General features: G+C 46.0%; 1 protein-coding gene across 2 annotated transcripts in view; it reads left to right on the forward strand.

Moving 5' to 3' along the window:
• Positions 1-391: 391 nt before the first annotated feature.
• The window catches only part of TBC1D32 (TBC1 domain family member 32), a 123,911-nt gene continuing 96,858 nt past the window's right edge, over positions 392-27,444 (forward strand). For both annotated transcript variants that reach the window (XR_012286659.1, XM_073665866.1), the window contains exons 1-4: positions 392-570; positions 17,304-17,499; positions 17,694-17,855; positions 26,686-26,863. Coding sequence is in view for 1 of the 2 variants with exons in the window: in XM_073665866.1 (XP_073521967.1) it covers positions 17,342-17,499; positions 17,694-17,855; positions 26,686-26,863 (498 nt within the window). In the remaining variant the exon portion in view is untranslated. The remainder of the gene's footprint in view (positions 571-17,303; positions 17,500-17,693; positions 17,856-26,685; positions 26,864-27,444) is intronic.

Consider the following 27,444-nt stretch of genomic DNA (forward strand, 5'->3'; position numbering starts at 1 on the left):
TAACAGGACCTCCTCCCCACTGAAAACAGTATCCTCAAAATAATATATTACTCGAATGTCCGAACAGGAAAAAATGTTGTAGCTCTTTAAACCGCATGTACGAAACCCCCTCCCCACAAATGTGCCTGGTCAGGAGTGGGGGGGGGGGGGTGGCCTGGTCTTGAACTGGTTAATATTTACAGAAAAATAAAAAAAATAATGCTCTAAAATCAACTATAAAAAAAAGATTATCTTGTCTAAGGGTCAAAACCGGCTTCAAAGAGCAAGGGGTGAAATAGAAATAATTAGAAAATCCCTTTCATAATGTAATTTTTGAACTCCGTTAATGATTAACAGTCTCGAAATCACTACATGTGTCTGGTGGGAAAAGCAAATCAAGCAACACAAGTTTGGCTCAGACAGGCTTCCGTAGCACTGAGGCACGGAGCTGCCGGGAGTCTGCAGACGTCAGGCTGTAGCTAAGATACGGATTGTTTGGCTTTCTAAGTCTCCATAGCTTTGGTTCTGGTTGAGTGTCATGTGATCCGGATCCAGTGATCTGCAGCTGAGCAGCCGGGGCCAGTGATCGCAGTGAGTGCGTCCATGTTACCGATGTCGTAGCGCGTGCTCCATTCTGCGTCACGTGTAAGAAGGACAGTTTGGACGGGTGTAAATGGCAGTTTGGGTTAATGGGCGTGGCTAACAGCCGGTGATCTGCACGTAGTGATGAGCGGAGCCGAGCTGCCCATAAGGATGTGATTAGCGGCCGGCGGAATACCGTGGCACTGACGCTGCAGTGTTCCCATAGCAACCCCCTGGCCGCCAGGCTCTGCCCTGTGCTGTGACCCAGAAGCCTCCTGTCAGATACACTGCGTGTCTAGTGCAGGTTACACGGCAGATGTGTGACAGGGAAACCGGAGGCACTATATGTACTGCAGCGCTCACCCAGAAGGCATGAGACCGGGCACTCAGGGTATATGGTCTGCCCAGTATATACTGTACACTCAGGGTATATGGTCTGCCCAGTATATACTTTGCACTCAGGGTATATGCTCTGCCCAGTATATACTGTGCACTCAGGGTATATGCTCTGCCCAGTATATACTGTACACTCTGGGTATATGGTCTGCCCAGTATATACTGTACACTCAGGGTATATGCTCTGCCCAGTATATACTGTGCACTCAGGGTATATGCTCTGCCCAGTATATACTGTGCACTCAGGGTATATGCTCTGCCCAGTATATACTGTGCACTCAGGGTATATGCTCTGCCCAGTATATACTGTGCACTCAGGGTATATGCTCTGCCCAGTATATACTGTGCACTCAGGGTATATGCTCTGCCCAGTATATACTGTGCACTCAGGGTATATGCTCTGCCCAGTATATACTGTGCACTCAGGGTATATGCTGTGCCCAGTATATACTGTGCACTCAGGGTATATGCTCTGCCCAGTATATACTGTACACTCTGGGTATATGGTCTGCCCAGTATATACTGTACACTCAGGGTATATGGTCTGCCCAGTATATACTGTACACTCAGGGTATATGCTCTGCCCAGTATATACTGTACACTCAGGGTATATGCTCTGCCCAGTATATACTGTACACTCAGGGTATATGCTCTGCCCAGTATATACTATACACTCAGGGTATATGCTCTGCCCAGTATATACTGTACACTCAGGGTATATGGTCTGCCCAGTATATACTGTACACTCAGGGTATATGCTCTGCCCAGTATATACTGTACACTCAGGGTATATGGTGTGCCCAGTATATACTGTACACTCAGGGTATATAGTCTGCCCAGTATATACTGTACACTCAGGGTATATGGTCTGCCCAGTATATACTCTGCCCAGTATATACTGTGCACTCAGGGTATATGCTCTGCCCAGTATATACTGTACACTCAGGGTATATGGTCTGAAACTATATACTGTACACTCAGGGTATATGGTCTGCCCAATATATACTGTACACTCAGGGTATATGGTCTGCCCACTATATACTGTGCACTCAGGGTATATGGTCTTCCCAGTATATACTGTGCACTCAGGGTATATGGTCTGAAACTATATACTGTACACTCAGGGTATATGGTCTGCCCAATATATACTGTACACTCAGGGTATATGCTCTGCCCAGTATATACTGTACACTCAGGGTATATGGTCTGCCCACTATATACTGTGCACTCAGGGTATATGGTCTGCCCAGTATATACTGTACACTCAGGGTAAATGGTCTGCCCACTATATACTGTGCACTCAGGGTATATGCTCTGCCCAGTATATACTGTACACTCAGGGTATATGGTCTGCCCAGTATATACTGTGCACTCAGGGTATATGCTCTGCCCAGTATATACTGTGCACTCAGGGTATATGCTCTGCCCAGTATATACTGTGCACTCAGGGTATATGCTCTGCCCAGTATATACTGTGCACTCAGGGTATATGCTGTGCCCAGTATATACTGTGCACTCAGGGTATATGCTCTGCCCAGTATATACTGTACACTCTGGGTATATGGTCTGCCCAGTATATACTGTACACTCAGGGTATATGCTCTGCCCAGTATATACTGTACACTCAGGGTATATGCTCTGCCCAGTATATACTGTACACTCAGGGTATATGCTCTGCCCAGTATATACTATACACTCAGGGTATATGCTCTGCCCAGTATATACTGTACACTCAGGGTATATGGTCTGCCCAGTATATACTGTACACTCAGGGTATATGCTCTGCCCAGTATATACTGTACACTCAGGGTATATGGTGTGCCCAGTATATACTGTACACTCAGGGTATATAGTCTGCCCAGTATATACTGTACACTCAGGGTATATGGTCTGCCCAGTATATACTCTGCCCAGTATATACTGTGCACTCAGGGTATATGCTCTGCCCAGTATATACTGTACACTCAGGGTATATGGTCTGAAACTATATACTGTACACTCAGGGTATATGGTCTGCCCAATATATACTGTACACTCAGGGTATATGGTCTGCCCACTATATACTGTGCACTCAGGGTATATGGTCTTCCCAGTATATACTGTGCACTCAGGGTATATGGTCTGAAACTATATACTGTACACTCAGGGTATATGGTCTGCCCAATATATACTGTACACTCAGGGTATATGCTCTGCCCAGTATATACTGTACACTCAGGGTATATGGTCTGCCCACTATATACTGTGCACTCAGGGTATATGGTCTGCCCAGTATATACTGTACACTCAGGGTAAATGGTCTGCCCACTATATACTGTGCACTCAGGGTATATGCTCTGCCCAGTATATACTGTACACTCAGGGTATATGGTCTGCCCACTATATACTGTACACTCAGGGTATATGGTCTGCCCAGTATATACTGTACACTCAGGGTATATGGTCTGCCCAGTATATACTGTACACTCAGGGTATATGGTCTGCCCAGTATATACTGTACACTCAGGGTATATGGTCTGCCCAGTATGTACTGTGCACTCAGGGTATATGGTCTGCCCAGTATGTACTGTGCACTCAGGGTATATGGTCTGCCCAGTATATACTGTGCACTCAGGGTATATGGTCTGCCCAGTATATACTGTGCACTCAGGGTATATGGTCTGCCCAGTATATACTGTGCACTCAGGGTATATGGCGTGCCCAGTATATACTGTACACTCAGGGTATATGGCGTGCCCAGTATATACTGTACACTCAGGGTATATGGTGTGCCCAGTATATACTGTACACTCAGGGTATATGCTCTGCCCAGTATATACTGTACACTCAGGGTATATGCTCTGCCCAGTATATACTGTACGCTCAGGGTATATGGTGTGCCCAGTATATACTGTACACTCAGGGTATATGGGCTGCCCAGTATATACTGTACACTCAGGGTATATGGGCTGCCCAGTATATACTGTGCACTCAGGGTATATGGGCTGCCCAGTATATACTGTACACTCAGGGTATATGCTCTGCCCAGTATATACTGTGCACTCAGGGTATATGCTCTGCCCAGTATATACTGTACACTCAGGGTATATGGTCTGCCCAGTATATACTCTGCCCAGTATATACTGTGCACTCAGGGTATATGGTCTTCCCAGTATATACTGTGCACTCAGGGTATATGGTGTGCCCAGTATATACTGTACACTCAGGGTATATGGTGTGCCCAGTATATACTGTACACTCAGGGTATATGGTGTGCCCAGTATATACTGTACACTCAGGGTATATGGTCTGAAACTATATACTGTACACTCAGGGTATATGGTCTGCCCAATATATACTGTACACTCAGGGTATATGGTCTGCCCACTATATACTGTGCACTCAGGGTATATGGTCTTCCCAGTATATACTGTGCACTCAGGGTATATGGTGTGCCCAGTATATACTGTACACTCAGGGTATATGGTGTGCCCAGTATATACTGTACACTCAGGGTATATGGTGTGCCCAGTATATACTGTACACTCAGGGTATATGGTGTTCCCAGTATATACTGTGCACTCAGGGTATATGGTCTGCCCAGTATATACTGTACACTCAGGGTATATGGGCTGCCCAGTATATACTGTACACTCAGGGTATATGGTCTGCCCAGTATATACTGTGCACTCAGGGTATATGGGCTGCCCAGTATATACTGTACACTCAGGGTATATGGGCTGCCCAGTATATACTGTACACTCAGGGTATATGGTCTGCCCAGTATATACTGTACACTCAGGGTATATGGTCTGCCCAGTATATACTGTACACTCAGGGTATATGGTCTGCCCAGTATATACTGTGCACTCAGGGTATATGGTGTGCCCAGTATATACTGTGCACTCAGGGTATATGGTGTACCCAGTATATACTGTGCACTCAGGGTATATGGTGTGCCCAGTATATACTGTACACTCAAGGTATATGGTGTGCCCAGTATATACTGTGCACTCAGGGTATATGGTCTGCCCAGTATATACTGTGCACTCAGGGTATATGGTCTGCCCAGTATATACTGTACACTCAGGGTATATGGTCTGCCCAGTATATACTGTGCACTCAGGGTATATGGTGTGCCCAGTATATACTGTACACTCAGGGTATATGGTCTGCCCAGTATATACTGTACACTCAGGGTATATGGTCTGCCCAGTATATACTGTGCACTCAGGGTATATGGTCTGCCCAGTATATACTGTGCACTCAGGGTATATGGTCTGCCCAGTATATACTGTGCACTCAGGGTATATGGTCTGCCCAGTATATACTGTGCACTCAGGGTATATGGTCTGCCCAGTATATACTGTGCACTCAGGGTATATGCTCTGCCCAGTATATACTGTGCACTCAGGGTATATGGTCTGCCCAGTATATACTGTGCACTCAGGGTATATGGTCTGCCCAGTATATACTGTGCACTCAGGGTATATGGTCTGCCCAGTATATACTGTGCACTCAGGGTATATGGTGTGCCCAGTATATACTGTGCACTCAGGGTATATGGTGTGCCCAGTATATACTGTGCACTCAGGGTATATGGTCTGCCCAGTATATACTGTGCACTCAGGGTATATGGTCTGCCCAGTATATACTGTGCACTCAGGGTATATGGTGTGCCCAGTATATACTGTGCACTCAGGGTATATGGTGTGCCCAGTATATACTGTGCACTCAGGATATATGGTCTGCCCAGTATATACTGTGCACTCAGGGTATATGGTCTGCCCAGTATATACTGTACACTCAGGGTATATGCTCTGCCCAGTATATACTGTACACTCAGGGTATATGCTCTGCCCAGTATATACTGTACACTCAGGGTATATGCTCTGCCCAGTATATACTGTACACTCAGGGTATATGCTCTGCCCAGTATATACTGTACACTCAGGGTATATGGTCTTCCCAGTATATACTGTGCACTCAGGGTATATGGTCTGCCCAGTATATACTGTGCACTCAGGGTATATGCTCTGCCCAGTATATACTGTACACTCAGGGTATATGCTTTGCCCAATATATACTGTGCACTCGGTATATGATCTGCCCAGTATATACTGTGTACTCAGGAAATCTGCCAATAACCCCGGCTTAGATCCATGATGGTCAGGTAGTTGGCCTCGGCCAGCCGATCGAGCAGGTCATCGATGCTCGGCTTTGGCACACATTGTACGCATCACTGACCGTGACAGCCCCCTATAGTCCACGCAGAACCGGGTTGTCCGGTCCTTCTTTGGGACGAGGACCACAGGCGCTGCTGGTTGGTTGGATGACCCCCAGCTTCAGCATCTTATCAGTCTCATGCCGCATGTGCTACTGTACCTCCAGGGAGACCTGATATGCTGAATGCCGGATTGGGGGGGTGATCCCCGGTGTCCACGTGATTGACGTCCTTCCGTGCTTGTTGCTGAACACATCCCAGAAGGGGTTTAGGGTTGTCCACAACTGGGACTGTTGGTCCGACAGCAGCTGGTGGCAAACCTCCATGTCCTCCATGGTCCCACCCGCCCTTGCCTGGGTGAGCATGTCCGGAAGGTTTTCCGCCTCTCCCTCCTCTGGCAGGTTGCACACGGGGAGGGCACAGGTCTCTTGCACGTGATGGGCCTTCATCATGTTAACGTGGAAGGCCTTCTACCTTCCCCGGGCTTGGTCCGGGGTGACCAGGTATGTCATGGCATTGAGCTGCTGGTGCACGAGGTATGGTCCTCCCCAGGCCACCTGAAGCTTGTCCTGGGGTACAGGGACCAGTACCCACACCTTTTGACCCTCCTACTAGGTCCTCTCATAAGCATTCTGGTCTTACCATCGCTTCTGGTCGGCTTGGGCTTGCGTCATATTATTGTGCATCAACTGCGCCAGGCCTGCATTTTGTCATGGAAGCGCACGACATATTCGATGACCGACACTGCAGGGGTGGCTTAGTCCCCTTCCCAGACCTCCTTCACCAGAGCCAGGGGGCCCGCGCACGCCTGCCGCACAGGAGCTCAAAGGGGGAGAACCCCGTTAAGGCCTGTGGAACCTCCGGTAGGCAAATAGCGGGTGTGGGAGGTACCGCTCCCAGTCGCCCCCGTGGGAGTCGACCAACATCTTAAGCATCTGCTTCAGGGTGCCATTGAACCATTCGCACAGGCCGTCGGTCTGTGGGTGTTACGGGCTGGTCACCAGATGTTGCACCTGTATTTGCTTACAGAGGGACTTCCAACAGCTGCGACATGAACTGGGTCTCCTGGTCGGTGAGCATTTCCTGGGGAAAGCCCACTGTGGAGAAAATCTCCAGTAAGGCGGTGGCCACCTTGTCGGCCCGAATGGACAACAAGGCTACCGCTTCTGGGTACCGGGTGGCATAGTCTACTATCGTTAGTATGAAGCGTTTCCCAGAGCTGCTGGGAGTGGCCATCAGGCCTACCAAATCCACAGCCACCGTCCTGAAAGGCTTTTCAATGATGGGCAGAATTACCAGTGGGGCTTTGAGGCGCCGCCCCGTTTTCCCCACCTTCTGACAGGTGTCACACGACAGGCAGTAGGCAGTCACCTTGGCCCCCATCGTTGGCCAGTAGCAATTCTGAGCTAGCCTGGCCTTGGTCTTAGTGATCCTTAGATGTCCAGGCATCGGAATCTCGTGCACCATCCGCAACAACTCCACCCTGAATGGATAGGGTACCACTGACTGTCGGTCCCTGGGCCACACCTCCCCATGAACTTCGCTGGACTGTTACCCGTTACAGCTGTCCTTGGTCCCAGACCACCCGCTCGAGGTCTGAGTCTGAGGCCGCCTGCTCCTTAAGAGGTTTCAGGCTGTCGTCAGTCTCCAACGCCGCCTGAAACACCTGACTGGACGTGCCAGAATAGATGAAACTGCCACGTCTTCTGTCAGTTCCCCGGGACCTGTCTCCTGGCCTTCGTCTGACCCGGCAGCCACTTGGTGGGAAGGGGAGAAGCCGTCGGACTCCCAAGGGGCCATTGGGGCCCGAGTGCCACCACTGCGCGTGACAACGGCCACGGCCGCTGTGACCGCGGGTAGCGCCCTCTTATCCTCTGCTTCTGACCAAGTCTTCGGTCTACATGGACTACCCTGGCCCTCTGACACCCCAGTTGTGGAGGAACCCTGCCATGCAGCCTTACCTAGGAGCCCTACCTCTCCTGGGACTGTCCCTCCATCCATGGCAAGCTCCCCCTCCACAGCTGTCTGCCCCCTGTCTGTCCCCTCTGTGACAACCTCACATGACAAACTGTTCCAGCCTGCAGGCTGGCCACACTCTGAGGTCTTATCACAGCTGACTCGATTGATCTCCTCCCCCTTGTGGGAAGAGGGACACAGTACATCACCCACCCCCACATCCCCATCAGTAGGCATGTTAATAACATTGGCATCAACAGGGGTAGACATGACGTTATCTGGAGGGTCAGGCCTTGGGGTTTCAGTGGCCACATAGTGGGACACTAGCCGCCCCAAGTCTCTCCCAAGTAAAACATTCGCAGGAATATTCGGAGTTACCCCCACCTTCCACACTCCCCTCCCGGTGCCCCAGTCCAAATATATTTTTTGCGACAGGCAGCTGTTAGAACCCTCCTGTTAGTTTTTTTCTATTTTGTGGTCACGTGACCTGCTGCCTATTTATTCCAGCTCCACCCTTCTGGCTTTGCTGGACTTCAGTGTTACTTTGACTCTTAATCTAGCCAGGTGCTTTGTACCTATCTCTATAGTTTGCTTGGTCCTTGGACCTCTAAGTATTTTTGTCTGTTTGTCTTTTTGCTCCGCTACAACTTCTGCTAGGAGGTGTCCAATTTTGTCCCAGTCCTTAGTACTTTTAGGGACCCCTCCCTTATATCTATAGGTCTGCGTTCAGACTAGCTGAGGACGAAGGTGGGTCTGTTCACAAGGAACAGGTTGCCGGCTGCATCGTAGGGAATCAGCTTAGTCCTATTGTAGGGACAGTTTTCCTATCTTTCCTTAGTTCTTGTAGCAGATCATAACAGTAAGTCCAGCCCAAAATCAAAAGAAAAAAAATCCTAAGGAACGAGATCCGGAGATCAGCATGGTGTCTGTTCAGGAATTGGCTCAACGCCTACAGGGATTGTCTCTTGAGGTGGCCGAGCTCCAGCAACACGTGAGTAGCTGTCCTGGAGCGCATTTTGTTGAACCGAAGGTAGGACTGCCTGATTTTTTTATGGTAAGCAGCAAGATTTTTTTTCCTTTAAAAATGCTTGTTTATTATATTTTCGTTTGAGACCCTGGTCCTCTGGGAATGAATCACAGCGAATTGGGTTTATCATGTCACTTTTGCGCAAGGAACCACAGGGATGGGCCTTTTCTCTCCAACCTAATGATCCGTGTTTTAAATCAGTGGAGGATTTTTTTTCTGCTATGGGGTTGTTGTATGACGATCCTGATCGAGTCTCTTCTGCTGAGACACAACTGAGACGTTTAAAGCAGGGGTCAGGTGAGGTTGAAAATTATTGTACACACTTCAGAAGGTGGTCTTCTGAAGTGAGATGGAATGATTCGGCGTTAAAATGTTTGTTTCTTGCTGGTCTATGTGGAAGGGTTAAGGATCTGCCGATTGCTTTCCCTGCACCTGGAAACTTGCAAGAAGCCATGCAATTAGCTATACGGGTGGACAGGAGACTGCGTGCCAGGGTTAATGAGGAGAAAACTCCTACTATGGCAGCTCCTAGTCATCAGAGGGTCTGCTCGGACGATGGAGAACCGATGGAGATTGGGGCGATGCCACTCCGCTCTCAAGAAAAAGACCGCAGGTTTTCCAAGGGATTGTGTTTTTACTGTGGTAAATCTGACCATTTTGTTAAGAACTGTGAGCTTCTGTTAAACAAAGAAAAAAAAAAGGTCAGTTATGCCCGTATTGCTTGTTTATACTCTAAGGGAGTATTTATTTCAGGGAGTACCTCATTGCAGGAGGAGCTGATTGAATTTCAGGTTTTTGTGGATTGTGGTTTTACACTGAATGTGATTGATAAGGGATTTTTGGAAAAACTTAAATTGGAACCTAAACCTTTGTCATCTCCTATTTCTGTGGTTGCTGTTGATAACACTCCTTTGAAATGTGTTACTCACAAGGTTGCTGAATTTCCCCTCACTATCAATGGTATTCACCAACAGAATTTAGATTTAGTGGTATTAAATAATTTACCTTCTCCAGTAGTGTTAGGTTTACCTTGGTTAAAACTGCACAATCCTTTACTGGACTGGTCTACTAATGAGATTAAATCTTGGAGTCCTAAGTGTTATGATAAATGTTGTAACGGTCGCATTGCTGCTGTGGAAAGAGGAGAATTACCTGTACCTATTCAGGATTTTTGGAAGTTTTTTTCAGAGGAGGAGTCGCAAATTCTACCTCCTCATAGGGACTATGATTGCACCATTGAGTTTGTTCCTGGAGCTACTCTTCCCAAGAGTCGCTAATTTAATCTTACTATCCCTGAAAGAAAAGCCTTGGAAGAATACATACAGACGAGCTTGGCTGCTGGTCACATTAGACCTTTTAAGTCACCTGTGGCTGTTGGATTTTTTTTTGTAAGAAAAAAAGACTGCGGTTTACATCCATGTCTGGACTTTCGCGAAATTAATAAAATTACCGTACGCAATTCCTACCCACTGCCGTTAATTCCTGACTTGTTTAACCAGTTAGTGGGGGCCAAGTGGTTCTCTAAAATTGATCTCCGGGGGGCATACAATTTGTTGCCAATGAAGGAGGGTGATGAATGGAAGACTGCTTTTAACACTCCGGTTGGTCATTTTGAGAATCTGGTTATGCCTTTTGGTCTTTCCAATGCACCAGCGTTTTTTCAGAACCTTATTAATGACATCCTGAGACCTTTGATTGGTAAGAATGTGGTGGTGTATTTGGATGACATTTTGATTTATTCGCCAGATCTGGAGTCTCATTGGCAGAGCGTACGTGAGGTATTGCAGTTCTTAAGTGACAATTCACTTTCTGCTAAGCTGGGGAAATGCGAGTACGCTGTGCAGAGAATTAGTTTTTTGGGCTACATTATCTCCAGCGAGGGCTTTGAGATGGACCCGGTGAAGGTTCAGGCTGTACAGGAATGGCCTTGGCCTATTGGTTTAAAATCAATACAGAGATTTTTGGGTTTCGCCAATTATTACAGAAAATTCATTAAGAATTTTTCTATAATTGTTAAGCCACTGACCAATCTCACCAGGAAAGGTGCAAATACGGTCCAGTGGACTACTGAGGCCATTGAAGCTTTTGTGTATCTCAAGGAGAGGTTCAGTTCTGCCCCCATCCTTATACAGCCTGATGAGACCAAGCCTTTTTTGGTCGAGGTTGATGCTTCTTCGGTGGGGGTCTCTGCGGTTTTGTCTCAGGAGAACAAGGATGGGATTCATCCCTGTGCTTTTTTTTCGAAAACATTTTCTGAAACTGAACTTAATTACGATGTTGGTAATCGGGAATTGCTGGCTATCAAACTCGCATTTGAACATTGGCGTCATTTCTTGGAAGGTGCTAAATTTCCCATTCAGGTTTTCACTGATCGTAAGAATCTGATCTATCTAGATGCTGCCAAGCGCTTGAATGCCCATCAGGCTAGGTGGGCACTGTTTTTTTCGCGGTTTAATTTTTCTGTTACTTACATCCCGGGTACCAAGAATGTAAAAGCTGATGCTTTATCTCGCAGCTTTTCTCCCATGGTTGGTACCGAGGAGGAGGAGAGCATTTTACAGGAAGGAGTTGTGATAGCAGCATTGGACTCCGTTTTGGAAGATGGGATTCTGAAAGCCCAGGAGGATGCCCCATCTAACACTCCCCATGGGAGGTTGTTTGTACCTAGAACCTTTAGGAGAGAGTTGTTTGTGGAGTATCATGAGTCTCGGTTGGCAGGTCATCCAGGAATTTCTGAGACTAAGAGACTGGTAGGTCGCAGTTTTTGGTGGCCTGGGTGGCAGAAGGAAATCATTAAATGGGTGCGTCAATGTACGGTGTGTGCTAGATCAACGGCTTTACATGCTCCTGCTGCGGGGTTGCTTTGCCCTCTGGAGGTTCCTAGTGCACCTTGGACGCATCTTGCAATGGATTTTATTACTGACCTTCCTGTGTCCGAGGGTTTCACTGTCCATCTGGGTGGTCGTGGACCGTTTTAGCAAGATGTGTCACTTGGTTCCTTTCATTAAACTACCCTGCGCCAAAACACTCGCTAAGGCTTTTGTCAAGGAAATTGTCAGACTCCATGGCGTTCCCACCGACATTGTTTCTGATAGGGGACCTCAGTTTGTTGCTCATTTTTGGCGTGCCTTTTGTGACAGGTTGGGAGTCCATTTGTCATTTTCATCTGGGTATCATCCTGAGTCTAATGGACAGACAGAAAGAAAGAACCAGGATGTTGAGCAGTTTTTGCGTTGTTTTGTGGCAGACAATCAAGAGGGGTGGTCTGAGTTTCTGCCACTCGCAGAATTTGCTCTTAACAATCATACATCCTCCTCTGCTGGGTGTTCTCCTTTTTTTTGTTGTACTGGGAGACATCCGTCGTTTGGTTCATTCTCCAAATTGGTGTCGGCTGTGCCGGAGGAGGAGAATTTTTCCGGTGATTTGGAGAGACTTTGGACTGATGTACGTTGTAACCTTCAAGAGGCTAACAAAAAGTCTAAGAAGTATTTTAACAGTAAACGTCAAGAGGTTTTGTTTGCTGTTGGTGACATGGTTTGGTTGTCCTCAAAGAATCTGCGGTTGAGGATTCCTTCTAAGAAATTGGGTCCGAAGTTTGTGGGACCATTTAAGGTGCTTCAGGTGGTTAACCAGTCTGCTGTTAGGTTGGAGGTTCCCTCCTCCTGGAAGATTAATCCGGTGTTTCATGTTTCCTTGTTGAAAAAAGCTGATGTATTGGATAGGGATGCCACTGTCACAGTTCCTCCGGTGGTGGAAGACGGTGAATATGAAATTTCTCGTATCCTGAATTCCAGAAGGTATAGAGGGAGATTGCAGTATCTCGTCGCTTGGAAAGGTTTCGGTCCTGAGGATAACTCCTGGGTAAGGGCAGATGATGTCTCTGCTCCTAGACTTATCAGAGCGTTTCACAGGAGGTTTCCTGATAGGCCTGGGCCTGGAGGATCCGGAGGATCCTCATAGAAGAGGGGGTACTGTTAGAACCCTCCTGTTAGTTTTTTTCTATTTTGTGGTCACGTGACCTGCTGCCTATTTATTCCAGCTCGGCCCTTCTGGCTTTGCTGGACTTCAGTGTTACTTTGACTCTTAATCTAGCCAGGTGCTTTGTACCTATCTCTATAGTTTGCTTGGTCCTTGGACATCTAAGTATTTTTGTCTGTTTGTCTTTTTGCTCCGCTACAACTTCTGCTAGGAGGTGTCCAATTTTATCCCAGTCCTTAGTACTTTTAGGGACCCCTCCCTTATATCTATAGGTCTGCGTTCAGACTAGCTGATGACGAAGGTGGGTCTGTTCACAAGGAACAGGTTGCCCGCTGCATCGTAGGGAATCAGCTTAGTCCTATTGTAGGGACAGTTTTCCTATCTTTCCTTAGTTCTTGTAGCAGATCATAACAGCAGCACCGTCTCGACGCCTCCAATCCCGGAGATGGCGAGAGTTCTCCCCAGCGCTGGTGTCTCGCAGTCCCATGGCCCTGGCGTGGCCTATGGTGATGGTGTGAAGGTTGTCAAGGGTCCTCCCACCACCCCCACTCACACACAAAACGGTGGATGGTTTCTGGGACGGGGACGGGCCGTTCTGGCGCTGGGGACACATGACTTTGAAGTGGCCTGGCTGTCTGCAATGGTAACTCAGTCAGGGTTCCCCTACCGGCGTGGAGAGGAAAGCATGGGTAGGTGCCCCCTTGGGCCTGGGGCAGGGACAGCAGGCACCGCGTTCGTCTTACTCCCTCTCCAGCCGGTAAGTTCTTGGCCTCTAGAGTTCTGTTGTTTGAGTACTTGTCAGCAAGTGTCGCTGTTGCAGAGGCCTCCTTTGGCTTCGGGTCACAGAGGTACTGTTGGAGGTCCTCCAGGCAGTTCCACAGAAACTGCTCAGTCGCAATGAGCTACTTTAGCTGCTGGACGGTGGTGAGCTCCAGTCCCATGGTCCATTGATCAATGGCCCTCAGTAGGGCCCGCATGTGATCGATCCAGCTGTCTCCAGGACCTCGCTGTATACTCCGGAGCTTCTTCCGGTATGTCTCAGGGGTCAAGTTGTACTGCCGGACCAGAGCCTGCTTGATGTCCTCCTAGCTCAAGGTGGTCTCACTGGGCAGGTACCCAAAGACTTCCAGGGCCTTACCCCTAAGGCGAGGGGTTAAGAATCGGAACCACTGGTCATCAGGCAGATGATACTGATTGCAGGTCTTTTCAAATGCCAGCAAGAAGGTGTCCAAGTCCCCTCCTTTGTCCAGCAGGGGGAAGTCCTCCGCCCGTAGCTTCGGGACTCGGATCTCGAGGGGCTCAGGATTGGCTGAGGCCTGCAGCCAGAGCTGGAGCCGAAGCATATTTTCCTGGTGCTCGCGCTCCCGCTGACGGTCTGCTGGCGCTGTTGCCTCGCGACGTGCTGCTGCTGCCTCGAGATGTTCCACTGCAGCTGTGAGGGTCTCATAGGTGGCCTTGTCTCCAGCCTTGAGACTGACCAGTGCAGTTTGCACAAGGTCATCCAAGCCTGCCTGGCTGGGGGGATGGGCTGGTGGTGGGTGGCTCACTGCGGGACCGACCGCTGGCGACTCTCTCTCTGGGCAGCCCCGGCGGGACTCCCCTTCTTCTGGAGCGACATCGTCTTCCATCTCCGCCCCACCATCCGGAGCATTGGCCATCACCTTGGTTCTGCCACTGGCCATCCTTGCACTCTTTGGTCACTGATACCGAACTGCAACCTGATGCACCCACACACCTTACAATATTTGCACTCGGACTATCTAGTGCTGAGCTGATCTTAAGACCCCAGCAGCAAAAGCTACTACTGGCAGTCCTTAGTTTCTGTGAGTATGCGTTCCACACTCACACACACTATTATCTCAATCCCACACCGCTTGCCACCACTTGTGAAGAATGGCAGCAGAGAGATCCTGGAGAATCCCACTGCTACCACCACTTGTGAAGAATCCGCACCTCACCACAATTACGTCAGACGGAACACGTGATACGGATCTGCCCTTCGCACCAACGTGATGTTCTGCCCCCCCTCGGGGACACGTAAGTTCACATTGGTACAATTCTACACAGACACCCCCTGTCCACACCAGGGCTGTGGAGTCGGAGCCCATTTTGGTGGAGTCGGAGTCGGTATAAAATGAACCAACTCCGACTCATGAAATATATAATAAATTGGGTACAGTAGTTCAATGCAGTTTGTGGGGAATATTTTTTCATTTTGGAAAAGTTATGAAATGTCCTATAAATGTCTGTCCTATTCCTGATCTAAGGGTCTAGACTTTTAGCTGAGATGACTCTGTGCTACAGTAAATTTATCACTTAAACATGAGCCATGTATGAGGGAGTCGGAGTTGGAGTCGGTGTCATGGAAATTGAGGAGTCGGAGTCGGAGGTTTTGCTTACCAACTTCACAGCCCTGGTCCACATGGGTACAGGAAGGCATCGGGAGTGAGAAGTGGTGGCCCACTCAATCACTGATGTGGCACCACACTTGCTCACACCCCTGACAGGCTGAGAGGCCCCTTCTCTAGCCCCAGTGAAGCAGAACCTTGTCGGCCTCGTAGAGCTGCCACCAGTTTCTATTAGATATAATTCCCGCTAGGACCGGGGGATTATATCGGGCCAGAAACGAGCCTGGTAGTGTGTTCGTTGGACTGAACAACGGACGTCAGAGTTCGTGGATCGAGATAAAAGAGCAGCTTAAGGTTAAATTATATATTTAATCACCTTTAGGGCACAGTAGACAATACACTATATACATAAGGGTTATACATACATAATGGTCAGAGATACAAACACAATAGTAGGGGTACAAAAGATACAAGCAGTTATTGAGAGTCAGTTACCAGTCAGATGGAAGACCTGGCTTGCGGGGGAGGGGCTTCCACATGGGAGGCTTGTGGTCCCCTTTGTTGCCGGACTTCTCCCACACGATGTATCGTCGTGACCTCCTAGGAAAAAGACCACTGAGCTAGGGCTGCTGGAGCTCTTAACCCCTCTGGGTCACTCCCCCTCCTGCCCTCTGGCTGAATCTAACTCTCCACTCCTGGTCTTTCTCAGCTGAAAACTCCAGAAATTAAAATGGGCTATACTTTCTTAATGGACAGAGTGCCAGAGTGACATTCCCCATTCTCTGGGGATCTCGAAAATCTAGGTTATGAATAATTGGGACATATAGTATTCCCATAACTCGGTATTGAATTATAATTGTCTGACACAAAGGGAGTCGCATGGCGGGGATCCACAGAGGGTCTTCCTGTGGCAGCTCCACAGCTGAGGGTGGGGGTTTTGCCACTCACTTTCCTCAGTCCCCTCCCTTCTGCTTGCTGCAAAAGTGTGTGGTTACAGCTGTAAACTGTAGATCCGTATAATCCCCCACCAAACAGGGCACAATGATAAACATGGGATTATATCTACAATATTCTTCACACTATATATATCTGGTATGTTCTGTAGATCGCTGTATATATCTGTCATGTTCTCCAGATCGCACAGTATACTGTATATATCAGTCTATTATTTTATCTATATATGTATGTTTTAATTAATTCATTAATCAAATCTTTTTTATGGGTCTATATACTCTGTAGGTTTTTTCCTATTCATTTGTTTGATACACACAGTAGATGATGTATATATCTGTCATGTACTGCAGATCACAGTATACACTGTATATATCCGGTATGTTCTGCAGATGTCAGTATATACTGTATATATAGCGTTTCATGTCATTCATGTCGACGGATAGTTTGCTCTGACACTGATGCAGGGCAGCTTGAATTTCTTTGGAACTTAATTTCAAGGGTGTCAACACTTTCGACCAGGACTGTGTGTGTATATTGTGTGTGTGTATATATATACCCACACATATATTTTGCACGTTCTGCTGATCGCGTTATGGATCTTTATTCTCAGGCCATATTGTTCTTGTCTAGTAGAATAGAGCACAATAGGAGTTCTGTATTTTTTTTCCTTCTATAGGTGGAATAATTGCGTTAAATATTAAAAAAATACATAAGAGTAAGGCAAGTCTGGCCCCCATGACAAGAAAAAAAATCTTGTCAACCCCTTCAGTACTCAATTCTGGGCTCTCAGCACTGGTATTCCACCGCTCTACACTAGTTATATCAATTCCAGCACAAGGTCCAAAACGTTGTAGGGTAACTTATCGCTTTCTCCATTTAGTGTACAGCTGCGCTTATCAGTGGCGCTGACGGACGTGTATGATGGCAAGCTTTTCAGCCGAGGATGAGGCCTCCCTCCAGTCCATGGTTAGACTATTGCTGCAGAGCGTGAAGGAGAAGCTGGCTGTTGCACCATCGGCAGAATGTGCGGAGGAGATCCTGCTGCATCTGGAGGAGACTGATGAACATTTCCACAAGTACGTGTTCTAGATTAGGGTAAAGTCCAGGTAATCCTCTGCTCCATGGTTATTACACCCTTCATGAGAATTGGCCACTCAATGCTTCATTCTGTTTACAGGTCTCCATAGAATGCAATGAAATGTGACTTGCCTGAGTCCACACGTAATTTGCAATGTTATCTAATGTATTTATTTTCTGTCCATTTTCACAGCTATGAGCTGGTGAAGTACTTGAGACATTACATCAAGAGCTCCTTGGGATCAGTGATTGATGATGAAACAGAGAAGTGCACCTTTGCTCTTACACAAGGAGAGGGATCTGGCTACGACACGCTCGTACAACGCGTTACCAAACGGACTCGAGAATCCAAGGAGTGAGTTTGTACATTGATGTGTTGATGTGATCTGCAAGTTGATTACTGTATTTTTCTAAAACAGTGATGATAAATGTGCTGTACTTGGCTGTTTCTGTCACTTCCACCGCACATAGGCTCAACGCTGCTTTATTCATTCTCCTATGGTTTTGCAGCTATCACCTAACTTAAAAATGTCAATAAAATTGAATGTTGATCCCTTAACAACCACCAAAATGCATAAAACAGCAGCTTCTACGGGGTCTCATTCCCTCATCGCCGCTGTAAAACTGTGATAAGGAATAAGAAACTAGCGCCCCAGTTCCTGAAAATCTCTGGGAATTCAGCTACCGGGGGACACGGATCCGGGCAGTTTTTTTCAGTTCCCAATCACGTGATTGCCGTTATTCAACGAATAATGGCGATCACATTAAAAAAGGTAGATCTGGTTTAAAAGTCATTTCTCTCTCCTCTGACATGAGAAATTGTGTCCTCAGGCCCCCCACGGTTCCTTAGTACTGGAACCGCAATCTGCCGGCACGCCTGCTCCTGTTCCCGAAACAAAATGACGGGCCCGCAGGGATTTTTCCTACTGGTTCCTGACTTTTGATCACTGTGATCGACCCTATCACAGTGATCAAAAGCCCAATAAGTAGTAAATACTTACAGTATTACTTGGACTGTGCCTCGCTGTGCACCCCCTAGATCATTTCCCTAGTCAGATTAATTTTTTTATTTTAAAATTTTTGTTTGTTTCATTCTTTGCCGTTAGGTTTTTTTTTTTTAAAGTTCCCAAAAAAATTTGATGACGATATGACGACATATTCAATATGACGACTTAATGTTATCAAATTCTGTATAGTACCCGTGGGTTCAAAATGCTCACTGTACTCCTGGATAAAATCCTTGAAGGGTGTAATTTCCAAAATGGGGTCAATTGTGGGGGAAAAAGGTTCTGCTGTTTAGGCATCTTAGGGGCCCTGCAAATGCAACATGGCGCCCACAATCTATTTCAGCCAAATTTGTGTTCCAAAATTCAAATAGTGCTCCTTCTGCTCCAAGGTAGAGGTAAAATATACATTTGTTTTTTTTTTCATTCCACTTTGCAGTAATTTCTGTGTGGTACCTGAAGGGTTATATTTTTTTTTCCTGACAGCAGTTTTGAAGTATTTGCGGGGTGCGGTTTTTAAAATGGTTTCACTTTTGGGGAGTTTCCAATATATAGGCCTCTCAAAGTCCATTGAAATCTGAATATGTCCCTAAAGAAACAGGTTTTGTAAATTTGTTGAAAAACGGAGAAATTGCTGCTAAACTTTTAACCCATCTAACATCCTAACAAAATAAAATGACATTTGAAAAATGATGCTGATGTAAAGTAGACATATGGGAAATGTTATTTAGTAATTATTTTGTATGACTAACTGATTTAAGGATATTTTTGAAATTTTTTGCCAAAAGGAGGTGCTGTTTCCTTCTGACACAGGGCGAGGTGCTGTTTCCTTCTTACACAGGGGGAGGTGCTGTTTCCTTCATACACGGGGGGAGGTGCTGTTTCCTTCATACACGGGGGGGTGCTGTTTCCTTCATACACAGGGGGAGGTGCTGTTTCCTTCTTACACAGGGGGAGGTGCTGTTTCCTTCATACACGGGGGGAGGTGCTGTTTCCTTCTTACACAGGGGGAGGTGCTGTTTCCTTCTTACACAGGGGGAGGTGCTGTTTCCTTCATACACGGGGGGGGGGGTGCTGTTTCCTTCATACACAGGGGGGAGGTGCTGTTTCCTTCTTACACAGGGAGGAGGTGCTGTTTCCTTCTTACACAGGAGGAGGTGCTGTTTCCTTCATACATGGGGGGAGGTGCTGTTTCCTTCATACATGGGGGGAGGTGCTGTTTCCTTCTTACACAGGGGGAGGTGCTGTTTCCTTCTTACACAGGGGGAGGTGCTGTTTCCTTCTTACATGGGGGGAGGTGCTGTTTCCTTCATACACGGGGGGGTGCTGTTTCCTTCATACACAGGGGGAGGTGCTGTTTCCTTCTTACACAGGGGGAGGTGCTGTTTCCTTCTTACACAGGGGGAGGTGCTGTTTCCTTCATACACGGGGGGGGGGGTGCTGTTTCCTTCATACACAGGGGGGAGGTGCTGTTTCCTTCTTACACAGGGGGGAGGTGCTGTTTCCTTCTTACACAGGGGGAGGTGCTGTTTCCTTCATACATGGGGGAGGTGCTGTTTCCTTCTTACACAGGGGGAGGTGCTGTTTCCTTCATACACGGGGGGAGGTGCTGTTTCCTTCTTACACGGGGGGAGGTGCTGTTTCCTTCTTACACAGGGGGAGGTGCTGTTTCCTTCTTACACGGGGGGAGGTGCTGTTTCCTTCATACACGGGGGGGGGTGCTGTTTCCTTCATACACAGGGGGAGGTGCTGTTTCCTTCTTACACAGGGGGAGGTGCTGTTTCCTTCATACACAAGGGGAGGTGCTGTTTCCTTCATACACAGGGGGAGGTGCTGTTACCATCATACACAGGGGGAGGTGCTGTTTCCTTCATACACAGGGGGGAGGTGCTGTTTCCTTCTTACACAGAGGGGAGGTGCTGTTTCTTTCTTACACAGAGGGGAGGTGCTGTTTCCTTCTTACGCAGGGGGAGGTGCTGTTTCCTTCATACACAGGGGGGGTGCTGTTTCCTTCATACACGGGGGGAGGTGCTGTTTCCTTCATACACAGGGGGGAGTGCTGTTTCCTTCATACACGGGGGAGGTGCTGTTTCCTTTCCTTCATACACAGGGGGGAGGTGCTGTTTCCTTTCCTTCATACACAGGGGGGAGGTGCTGTTTCCTTCATACACAGGGGGGGGTGCTGTTTCCTTCATACACGGGGGGGAGGTGCTGTTTCCTTCATACACAGGGGGGGTGCTGTTACCTTCATACACGGGGGGAGGTGCTGTTTCCTTTCCTTCATACACAGGGGGGAGGTGCTGTTTCCTTTCCTTCATACACAGGGGGGAGGTGCTGTTTCCTTCATACACAGGGGGGAGGTGCTGTTTCCTTCTTACACAGAGGGGAGGTGCTGTTTCCTTATTACGCAGGGGGGTGCTTTTTCCTTCATACACAGGGGGGGTGCTGTTTCCTTCATACACGGGGGGGAGGTGCTGTTTCCTTTCCTTCATACACAGGGGGGAGGTGCTGTTATCTCCATACTAGATGTAGTTACGTAAGAGGGGATAAAAGAAGGATTACTGTGGAGCAGCAAGAGCTTCTCCATAGGGCATATGCAAATATCTGTGTATCCCTGTCCGATCACGGCTGCGGGTCTCCTGACCGGAGCATGGCTGCTTCGTACATTTCTATGACGTCACGTTAGGAGAGGCACGGTCAGTCCGACATCGGACCAATTTGCATGGATATCTGAATGAGCCCTTAGTGTGTTGTGGCCATCTCTGTGGACAGTACGTAGCAAGAGGCTCAGATTAACCACTTACAGATCGATGATTTCTTCTTTTGCTACATTATATATAGATATCTTATTGAACTTTATTCACAAAGTTTCAACCCTAAAAGGTGTAAATTCAGCCTGATTTTATATTTTGCGGATTTACTTTTGATGAATTTAGGAGACAAATAGGCGAATTAATTTTCCTGTTATCTTCTATCTACCAGCAAGATGATAAAATGGTGAAACAGGCCAAATAGTACCAAATCTGAGCCTGATGCTCCATTTACAATAGTGTTCAAAATAATAGCAGTCCAATATGACTAACCATATTAATCACTGTGTTTGGTATAAATGATATTACCACATGTCAAACAATTTACCAGTTGGTGCAGTAGATTCTAAGAAAACCAACAGACTAACATCACTCATGATCTGCATGTTTTTGAGTCTGTGTATTTGAATAATTAATTGAAAGGGGGTGTGATCAAAATAATAGCAGTGTGGAGTTCAATTAGTGAAGTCAATCATTCTGTGAAGAAATAGGTGTGAACTAGGTAGCCTTTATTTAAGGGTGAAGTCAGCATGTTGTACATTCATTTCTCATGAAAGCCTGAGAATTATGGGTCGTTTGAGACATTGTTCAGAAGAACAGTGTACTTTGATTAAAAAGTTGATTGGAGAGGGTAAAACTTATAAAGAAGTGCAGACAATGATAGGCTGTTCAGCTAAAATGATCTCCAATGCGTTAAAATGAAACTCAAAGCCAGAGAGACATGGAATAAAAAAACGGAAAACTACCATTCAAATGGATAGAAGAATAGCCAGAATTGCAAAGGCTCAGCCAATGATCAGCTCCAGGATGATCAAAGACAGTCTCAAGTTACCTGTGAGTATTGTGACAGTTAGAAGACACCTGTGTGAAACTAATCTCTTAGCAAGAAGTCCCCGCAAAGTCCCATTGTTAAAAAAAAGACATGTACTGAAGCGGATACAATTGGCCTGAAGAGAAATGGAGAAACATTTTATGGACTGATGAAAGCAAAATTGTTCTTTTTGGGTCCAAGGGCCACAGGCAGCTCGTCAAATGACCCCCAAACTCTGCATTCAAGCTGCAGTACACTCTGAAGACAGTGAAGCATGGTGGTGCAAGCATCATGATAAGGGCATGTTTCTCTTACTATGGTGCCGGACCTATTTACCGCATACCACGGATCAGTTTGCATATAATGAAATACTTGAAGAGGTCATGTTGCCTTACGCTGAAGAGGATATGCCCTTGAAATGGGTGTTTTAACAAGACAATGACCCTAAACACATCACTAAACAAGCAAAATCTTTGTTCCAGTCCAACAAAATTGAGTTGATGGAGTGGGAGCCCGATCCCAGGATCTTAATCCAATAGAACACTTGTGGGGTGACATCAAAAATGCCGTTTCTGAGGCAAAGCCAACAAATGGCAAAAAATTGTGGGATGTAATAACAGTTGACAGGTGCCAGAAGTTGGTTGACTCTATGCAACATAGATGTGAAGCAGTTCTAAAAAACTATGGGTATACAACTAAATATTAGGTTAGTGATTCAGAGGAATGCTTAAATCCTCAAAAAAAAAGAGTACATATTGTGAGTTTGTAAAGACAAATGCAGACACTGCTATTTTTTAGAACAACCCAATGTTCGTTTTTTGTTATTTTCTGTAAAATAGTTAAAAATTATATACATTTCTCTTCATGAAAACCACGTGCATTGTTATCAGTGTGTTCACAAACATGAGTTATTACTTTGAACACTACTGTACTTTTTAGGTTATGTGTAGGATCACCCTCTTCCCCAGTCAGTGTCTCTCAGAGAAAAGCGTCTTGACAGTTTTGTGCTCCTCCTGGTTAAGTGAAAGTAAAACCCGCATCCCTGTTTTACCAAGGGAAATCATTCAATTCATCAATGACGTATATTTCAGAAAAGTCTTGTCATTTCAATCACTATCACTTGGTATGCTTTTTTATATTTTATAACCAATACGTTTTCTTTAAAGGGGTTGGCTACTTTTATTTTGCAGTTTTGCTCACAAATTGACCACCATTTCTATCCATAAAATGGCTGCTGGTGGAAAAGCATGTGACCAGACCAGTGCACCTGCCTTTTCCATAGAAAAGCAGCTTTCCCTTATGAGGCAGCCATTTTATGTATTGGAGTGCAGGTCAGTTTGTGAGGAAACCTGCACTGATAAGAGAAAGTGGCAAACTCCTTTAATCTTAAAGGGGTTTTCCAGTTTAAGACCACGGCCCCACAATCAGTATTCGGTCAGTATTTTTTCTCAGGAGTGGGAGCCAAAACCAGGTGAGGAACAATCAGAGAAAAGGTATAATAGAAACAAGTCACCAATTCTGTATTTATCACCCACTCCTGAGAAAAATACTGACCAAATACTGACCAAATACTGATAGTGGGGCCATGGCCTAAGAAGAGTAGCCTGACTGTGAATGCTGAATCATGCCCTATATGACTGGTCAGTCATGTGAACCCATTTATGTGATTTGCGACTGGTCTCATCCAGGTCTCTCAATAGAAGAGAACTGTAGTCTAGTTGTCACAATTCGGCAGTCACATAGAGTGACTACTGACTTTTCATTTCACCCCACAAAACCTCTTTAGTCATGTGCTATTCCAAATGGCAGAAACAGTTATAACTGTGAGCGTTGGCACAGTCATACATTTCCACGACCGTGTTATACAGTGGTGGCCAAAAGTATTGGCACTCCTGCAATTCTGTCAGATAATACTCAGTTTCTTCCTGAAAATGATTGCAATCACAAATTCTTTGGTATTATTATCTTCATTTAATTTGTCTTCAATGAAAAAAACACAAAAAGAATTGTCCTAAAGCCAAATTGGGTACAATTCCACACCAAACCTAAAAAGGGGATGGACAAAAGTATTGGCACTGTTTGAAAAATCATGTGATGCTTCTCTAATTCGTGTAATTAACAGCACCTGTAACTTACCTGTGGCACCTAACAGGTGTAGGCAATAACTAAATCACACTTGCAGCCAGTTAACATGGATTAAAGTTGACTCAACCTCTGTCCTGTGTCCTTGTGTGTACCACATTGAGCATGGAGAAAAGAAAGAAGACCAAAGAACTGTCTGAGGACTTGAGAAACCAAATTGTGAGGAAGCATGAGCAATCTCAAGGCTACAAGTCCATCTCCAAAGACTTGAATGTTCCTGTGTCTTCCGTGCGCAGTGTCATCAAGAAGTTTAAAGCTCATGGCACTGTGGCTAACCTCCCTAGATGTGGACGGAAAAGAAAAATTGACCAGAGATTTCAATGCAAGATTGTGCGGATGGTGGATAAAGAACCTCGACTAACATCCAAACAAGTTCAAGCTGCCCTGCAGTCCGAGGGTACAACAGTGTCAACCCGTACTATCCGTCGGCGTCTGAATGAAAAGGGACTGTATGGTAGGATACCCAGGAAGACCCCACTTCTTACCCCGAGACATAAAAAAGCCAGGCTGAAGTTTGCCAAAACTTACCTGAGAAAGCCTAAAACGTTTTGGAAGAATGTTCTCTGGTCAGATGAGACAAAAGTAGAGCTTTTTGGGGAAAAAGCATCAACAGAGAGTGTACAGGAAAAAAAAAGAGGCATTCAAAGAAAAGAACACGGTCCCTACAGTCAAACATGGCGGAGGTTCCCTGATGTTTTGGGGTTGCTTTGCTGCCTCTGGCACTGGACTGCTTGACCGTGTGCATGGCATTATGAAGTCTGAAGATTACCAACAAATTTTGCAGCAAAATGTAGGGCCCAGTGTGAGAAAGCTGGGTCTTCCTCAGAGGTCATGGGTTTTCCAGCAGGACAATGACCCAAAACACACTTCCAAAAGCACTATAAAATGGTTTGAGAGAAAGCACTGGAGACTTCTAAGGTGGCCAGCAATGAGTCCAGACCTTAATCCCATAGAACACCTGTGGAGAGATCTCAAAATGGCAGTTTGGAGAAGGCACCCTTCAAATATCAGGGACCTGGAGCAGTTTGCCAAAGAAGAATGGTCTACAATTCCAGCACAGCATTGTAAGAAACTCATTGATGGTTACAGGAAGCGGTTGTTCGCAGCTATTTTGGCTAAAGGTTGTGCAATCAAGTATTAGGCTGAGGGTGCCAATACTTTTGTCTGGCCCATTTTTGGAGTTTTGTGTGAAATGATCAATGATTTGATTTTTGCTTCATTCTCTTTTGTGTTTTTTCCTTGCAAGCAAATTAAATGAAGATAATAAGACCAAAGAATTTGTGATTGCAATCATTTTCAGAAAGAAACTGAGTATTACCTGACAGAATTGCAGGGGTGCCAATACTTTTGGCCACCACTGTAGCTGTACTTGTCTGGTTTACGACATTGAATGGCGTATACACAACCGCTGGTCCATTCATACTCCTCCTCTGTGCAGGAAGGATTACTGGAGGACTCGTGGACCATTCTAAGTCATAGATGAAGGCCTTACAATATGGCCCACAACGGTCACACACCTATCTCTTATCCACTGGACATCCCCCTTAGGCTATGTGCACACTGTGCGTTTTTGATGCATTTTTTCCACGCAGAAATGCACCAAAAAACGCTATGTAGTCTGTCTGCCAGCTAATGCGATAACAATCCTGATGTGCTGTGCACATGATGCGGAATCTTCCGCTCAGGATTGTCATTGCGGTAAAATACTAAAGTAAAGAGTTCAATAAACACACACACACACACACACACACAGAGTAAAGACTTTATTTGAAATACAAAAGACACATTCTTTAATCATTTAAATTAACCAATATACTCACCCCAGGTCTGACGGTAATCCAAGAGTTAAAGCAATGTCCCATTTTTCAAATAACTTTATTTAGCTCCAAAAAGCATTCATTGATGTACAAAAACGCATAAAAAAAACGGAAAAATGCGTGTTTTTTTCTGCAGCGTTTTTCCTGCCAAGAGATGCAGAAACGCTGCAGAACTTTCTGCAGTCAAATCCTGAATGTGCGCACATAGCCTTAAAGAGGTTGTCCTCTTTAGATAGTGACTCTTGATCTACTCTATTAACAGTTCTCCACCAATGAGAACTCCAATACTTTTCCGAATTTGTCAAGGTGGAGTAAAAAGGTCATCATTTTGGAGGATTGCTGACCCCATTTGAACCTTTCATGCGGTGCCCAGTAATGTTTCATTTTCTACTGCAGAGGTGACATGAACATACATCAAAGAGGTTACCTGGTGATCACATTTGACATCTGATTGAGGTTTCATCAACAGTATTAATAGTACTTGCTAATTGCTCTATTAAATTGACTCTCAAAATTTGGCCACAAATGCAAAAATGATTCTGAATAGCTTGCTAGTGTGAACTGATTAGCTCCAAGTCTTAAAAATACTGATTTTACTTAGGTACACGGAGATGATGCTGTCACTTAAAAATCTGACGATGGCCGTGGTGGAGACTCTTCTCAATAAGTTTGAAGAGGATCAGGCCAAGAACCGAGAAATGCAGAGGAAAGCTTTGCATGAGCAGCATAGCAGTAGATTCACGGATAACTGCTCTGACAGCGATTCTTCTTTCAATCAGGTACATTTTATTTTATTCTTTCATATATTCACTTATATATCCACTGATAATCATCTCATGTGACCAGTGAAGACAGTACATGCTGTCAAGGTGAAAAATAATGATCCTATATAGTGAAAACTCATCCATAACTTTAGTAAAAAAAAGACCTGTAAGTGTAAAATATTCAGAATGATTAAAGGGCACTCCCCTGTAGAACAGACGTCTTTAATCAGAATCTGTCAGCAGGTTTATGTTATGTAATCTGAGAGCAGTTAAGTAGAGACAGAGACCCTGATTCCAGTGATGTGTCACTTACTGGGCTGCTTGTTGTAGTTTCAATAAAATCACTGTTTCATCAGCAAGCTTTTATCAGTGGAGGACTAGTTGCCTCATGCCATCTAGTCCTTCTGCTCTGTGAAATCCTGCTCTCACCATTGATTTGCAGCTTTCTGCCTATGCACGGTGTATACAGAAAGCTGTCAATCAGTAGTGTGCTTGGGGTTATACAGAGCTCAGTATTCAGAGAACTGCCAGATCTGCAGCAGAGAAAACACTGATTTATCAAAACTGCAGCACCTAGTAAGTCACACATCACTGGA

The sequence above is a fragment of the Phyllobates terribilis genome, unplaced genomic scaffold (assembly GCF_046119375.1).
Source record: "Phyllobates terribilis strain yellow unplaced genomic scaffold, ASM4611937v1 Scaffold_2__4_contigs__length_985480577, whole genome shotgun sequence".
Classification (NCBI taxonomy): Eukaryota; Metazoa; Chordata; class Amphibia; order Anura; family Dendrobatidae; genus Phyllobates; species Phyllobates terribilis.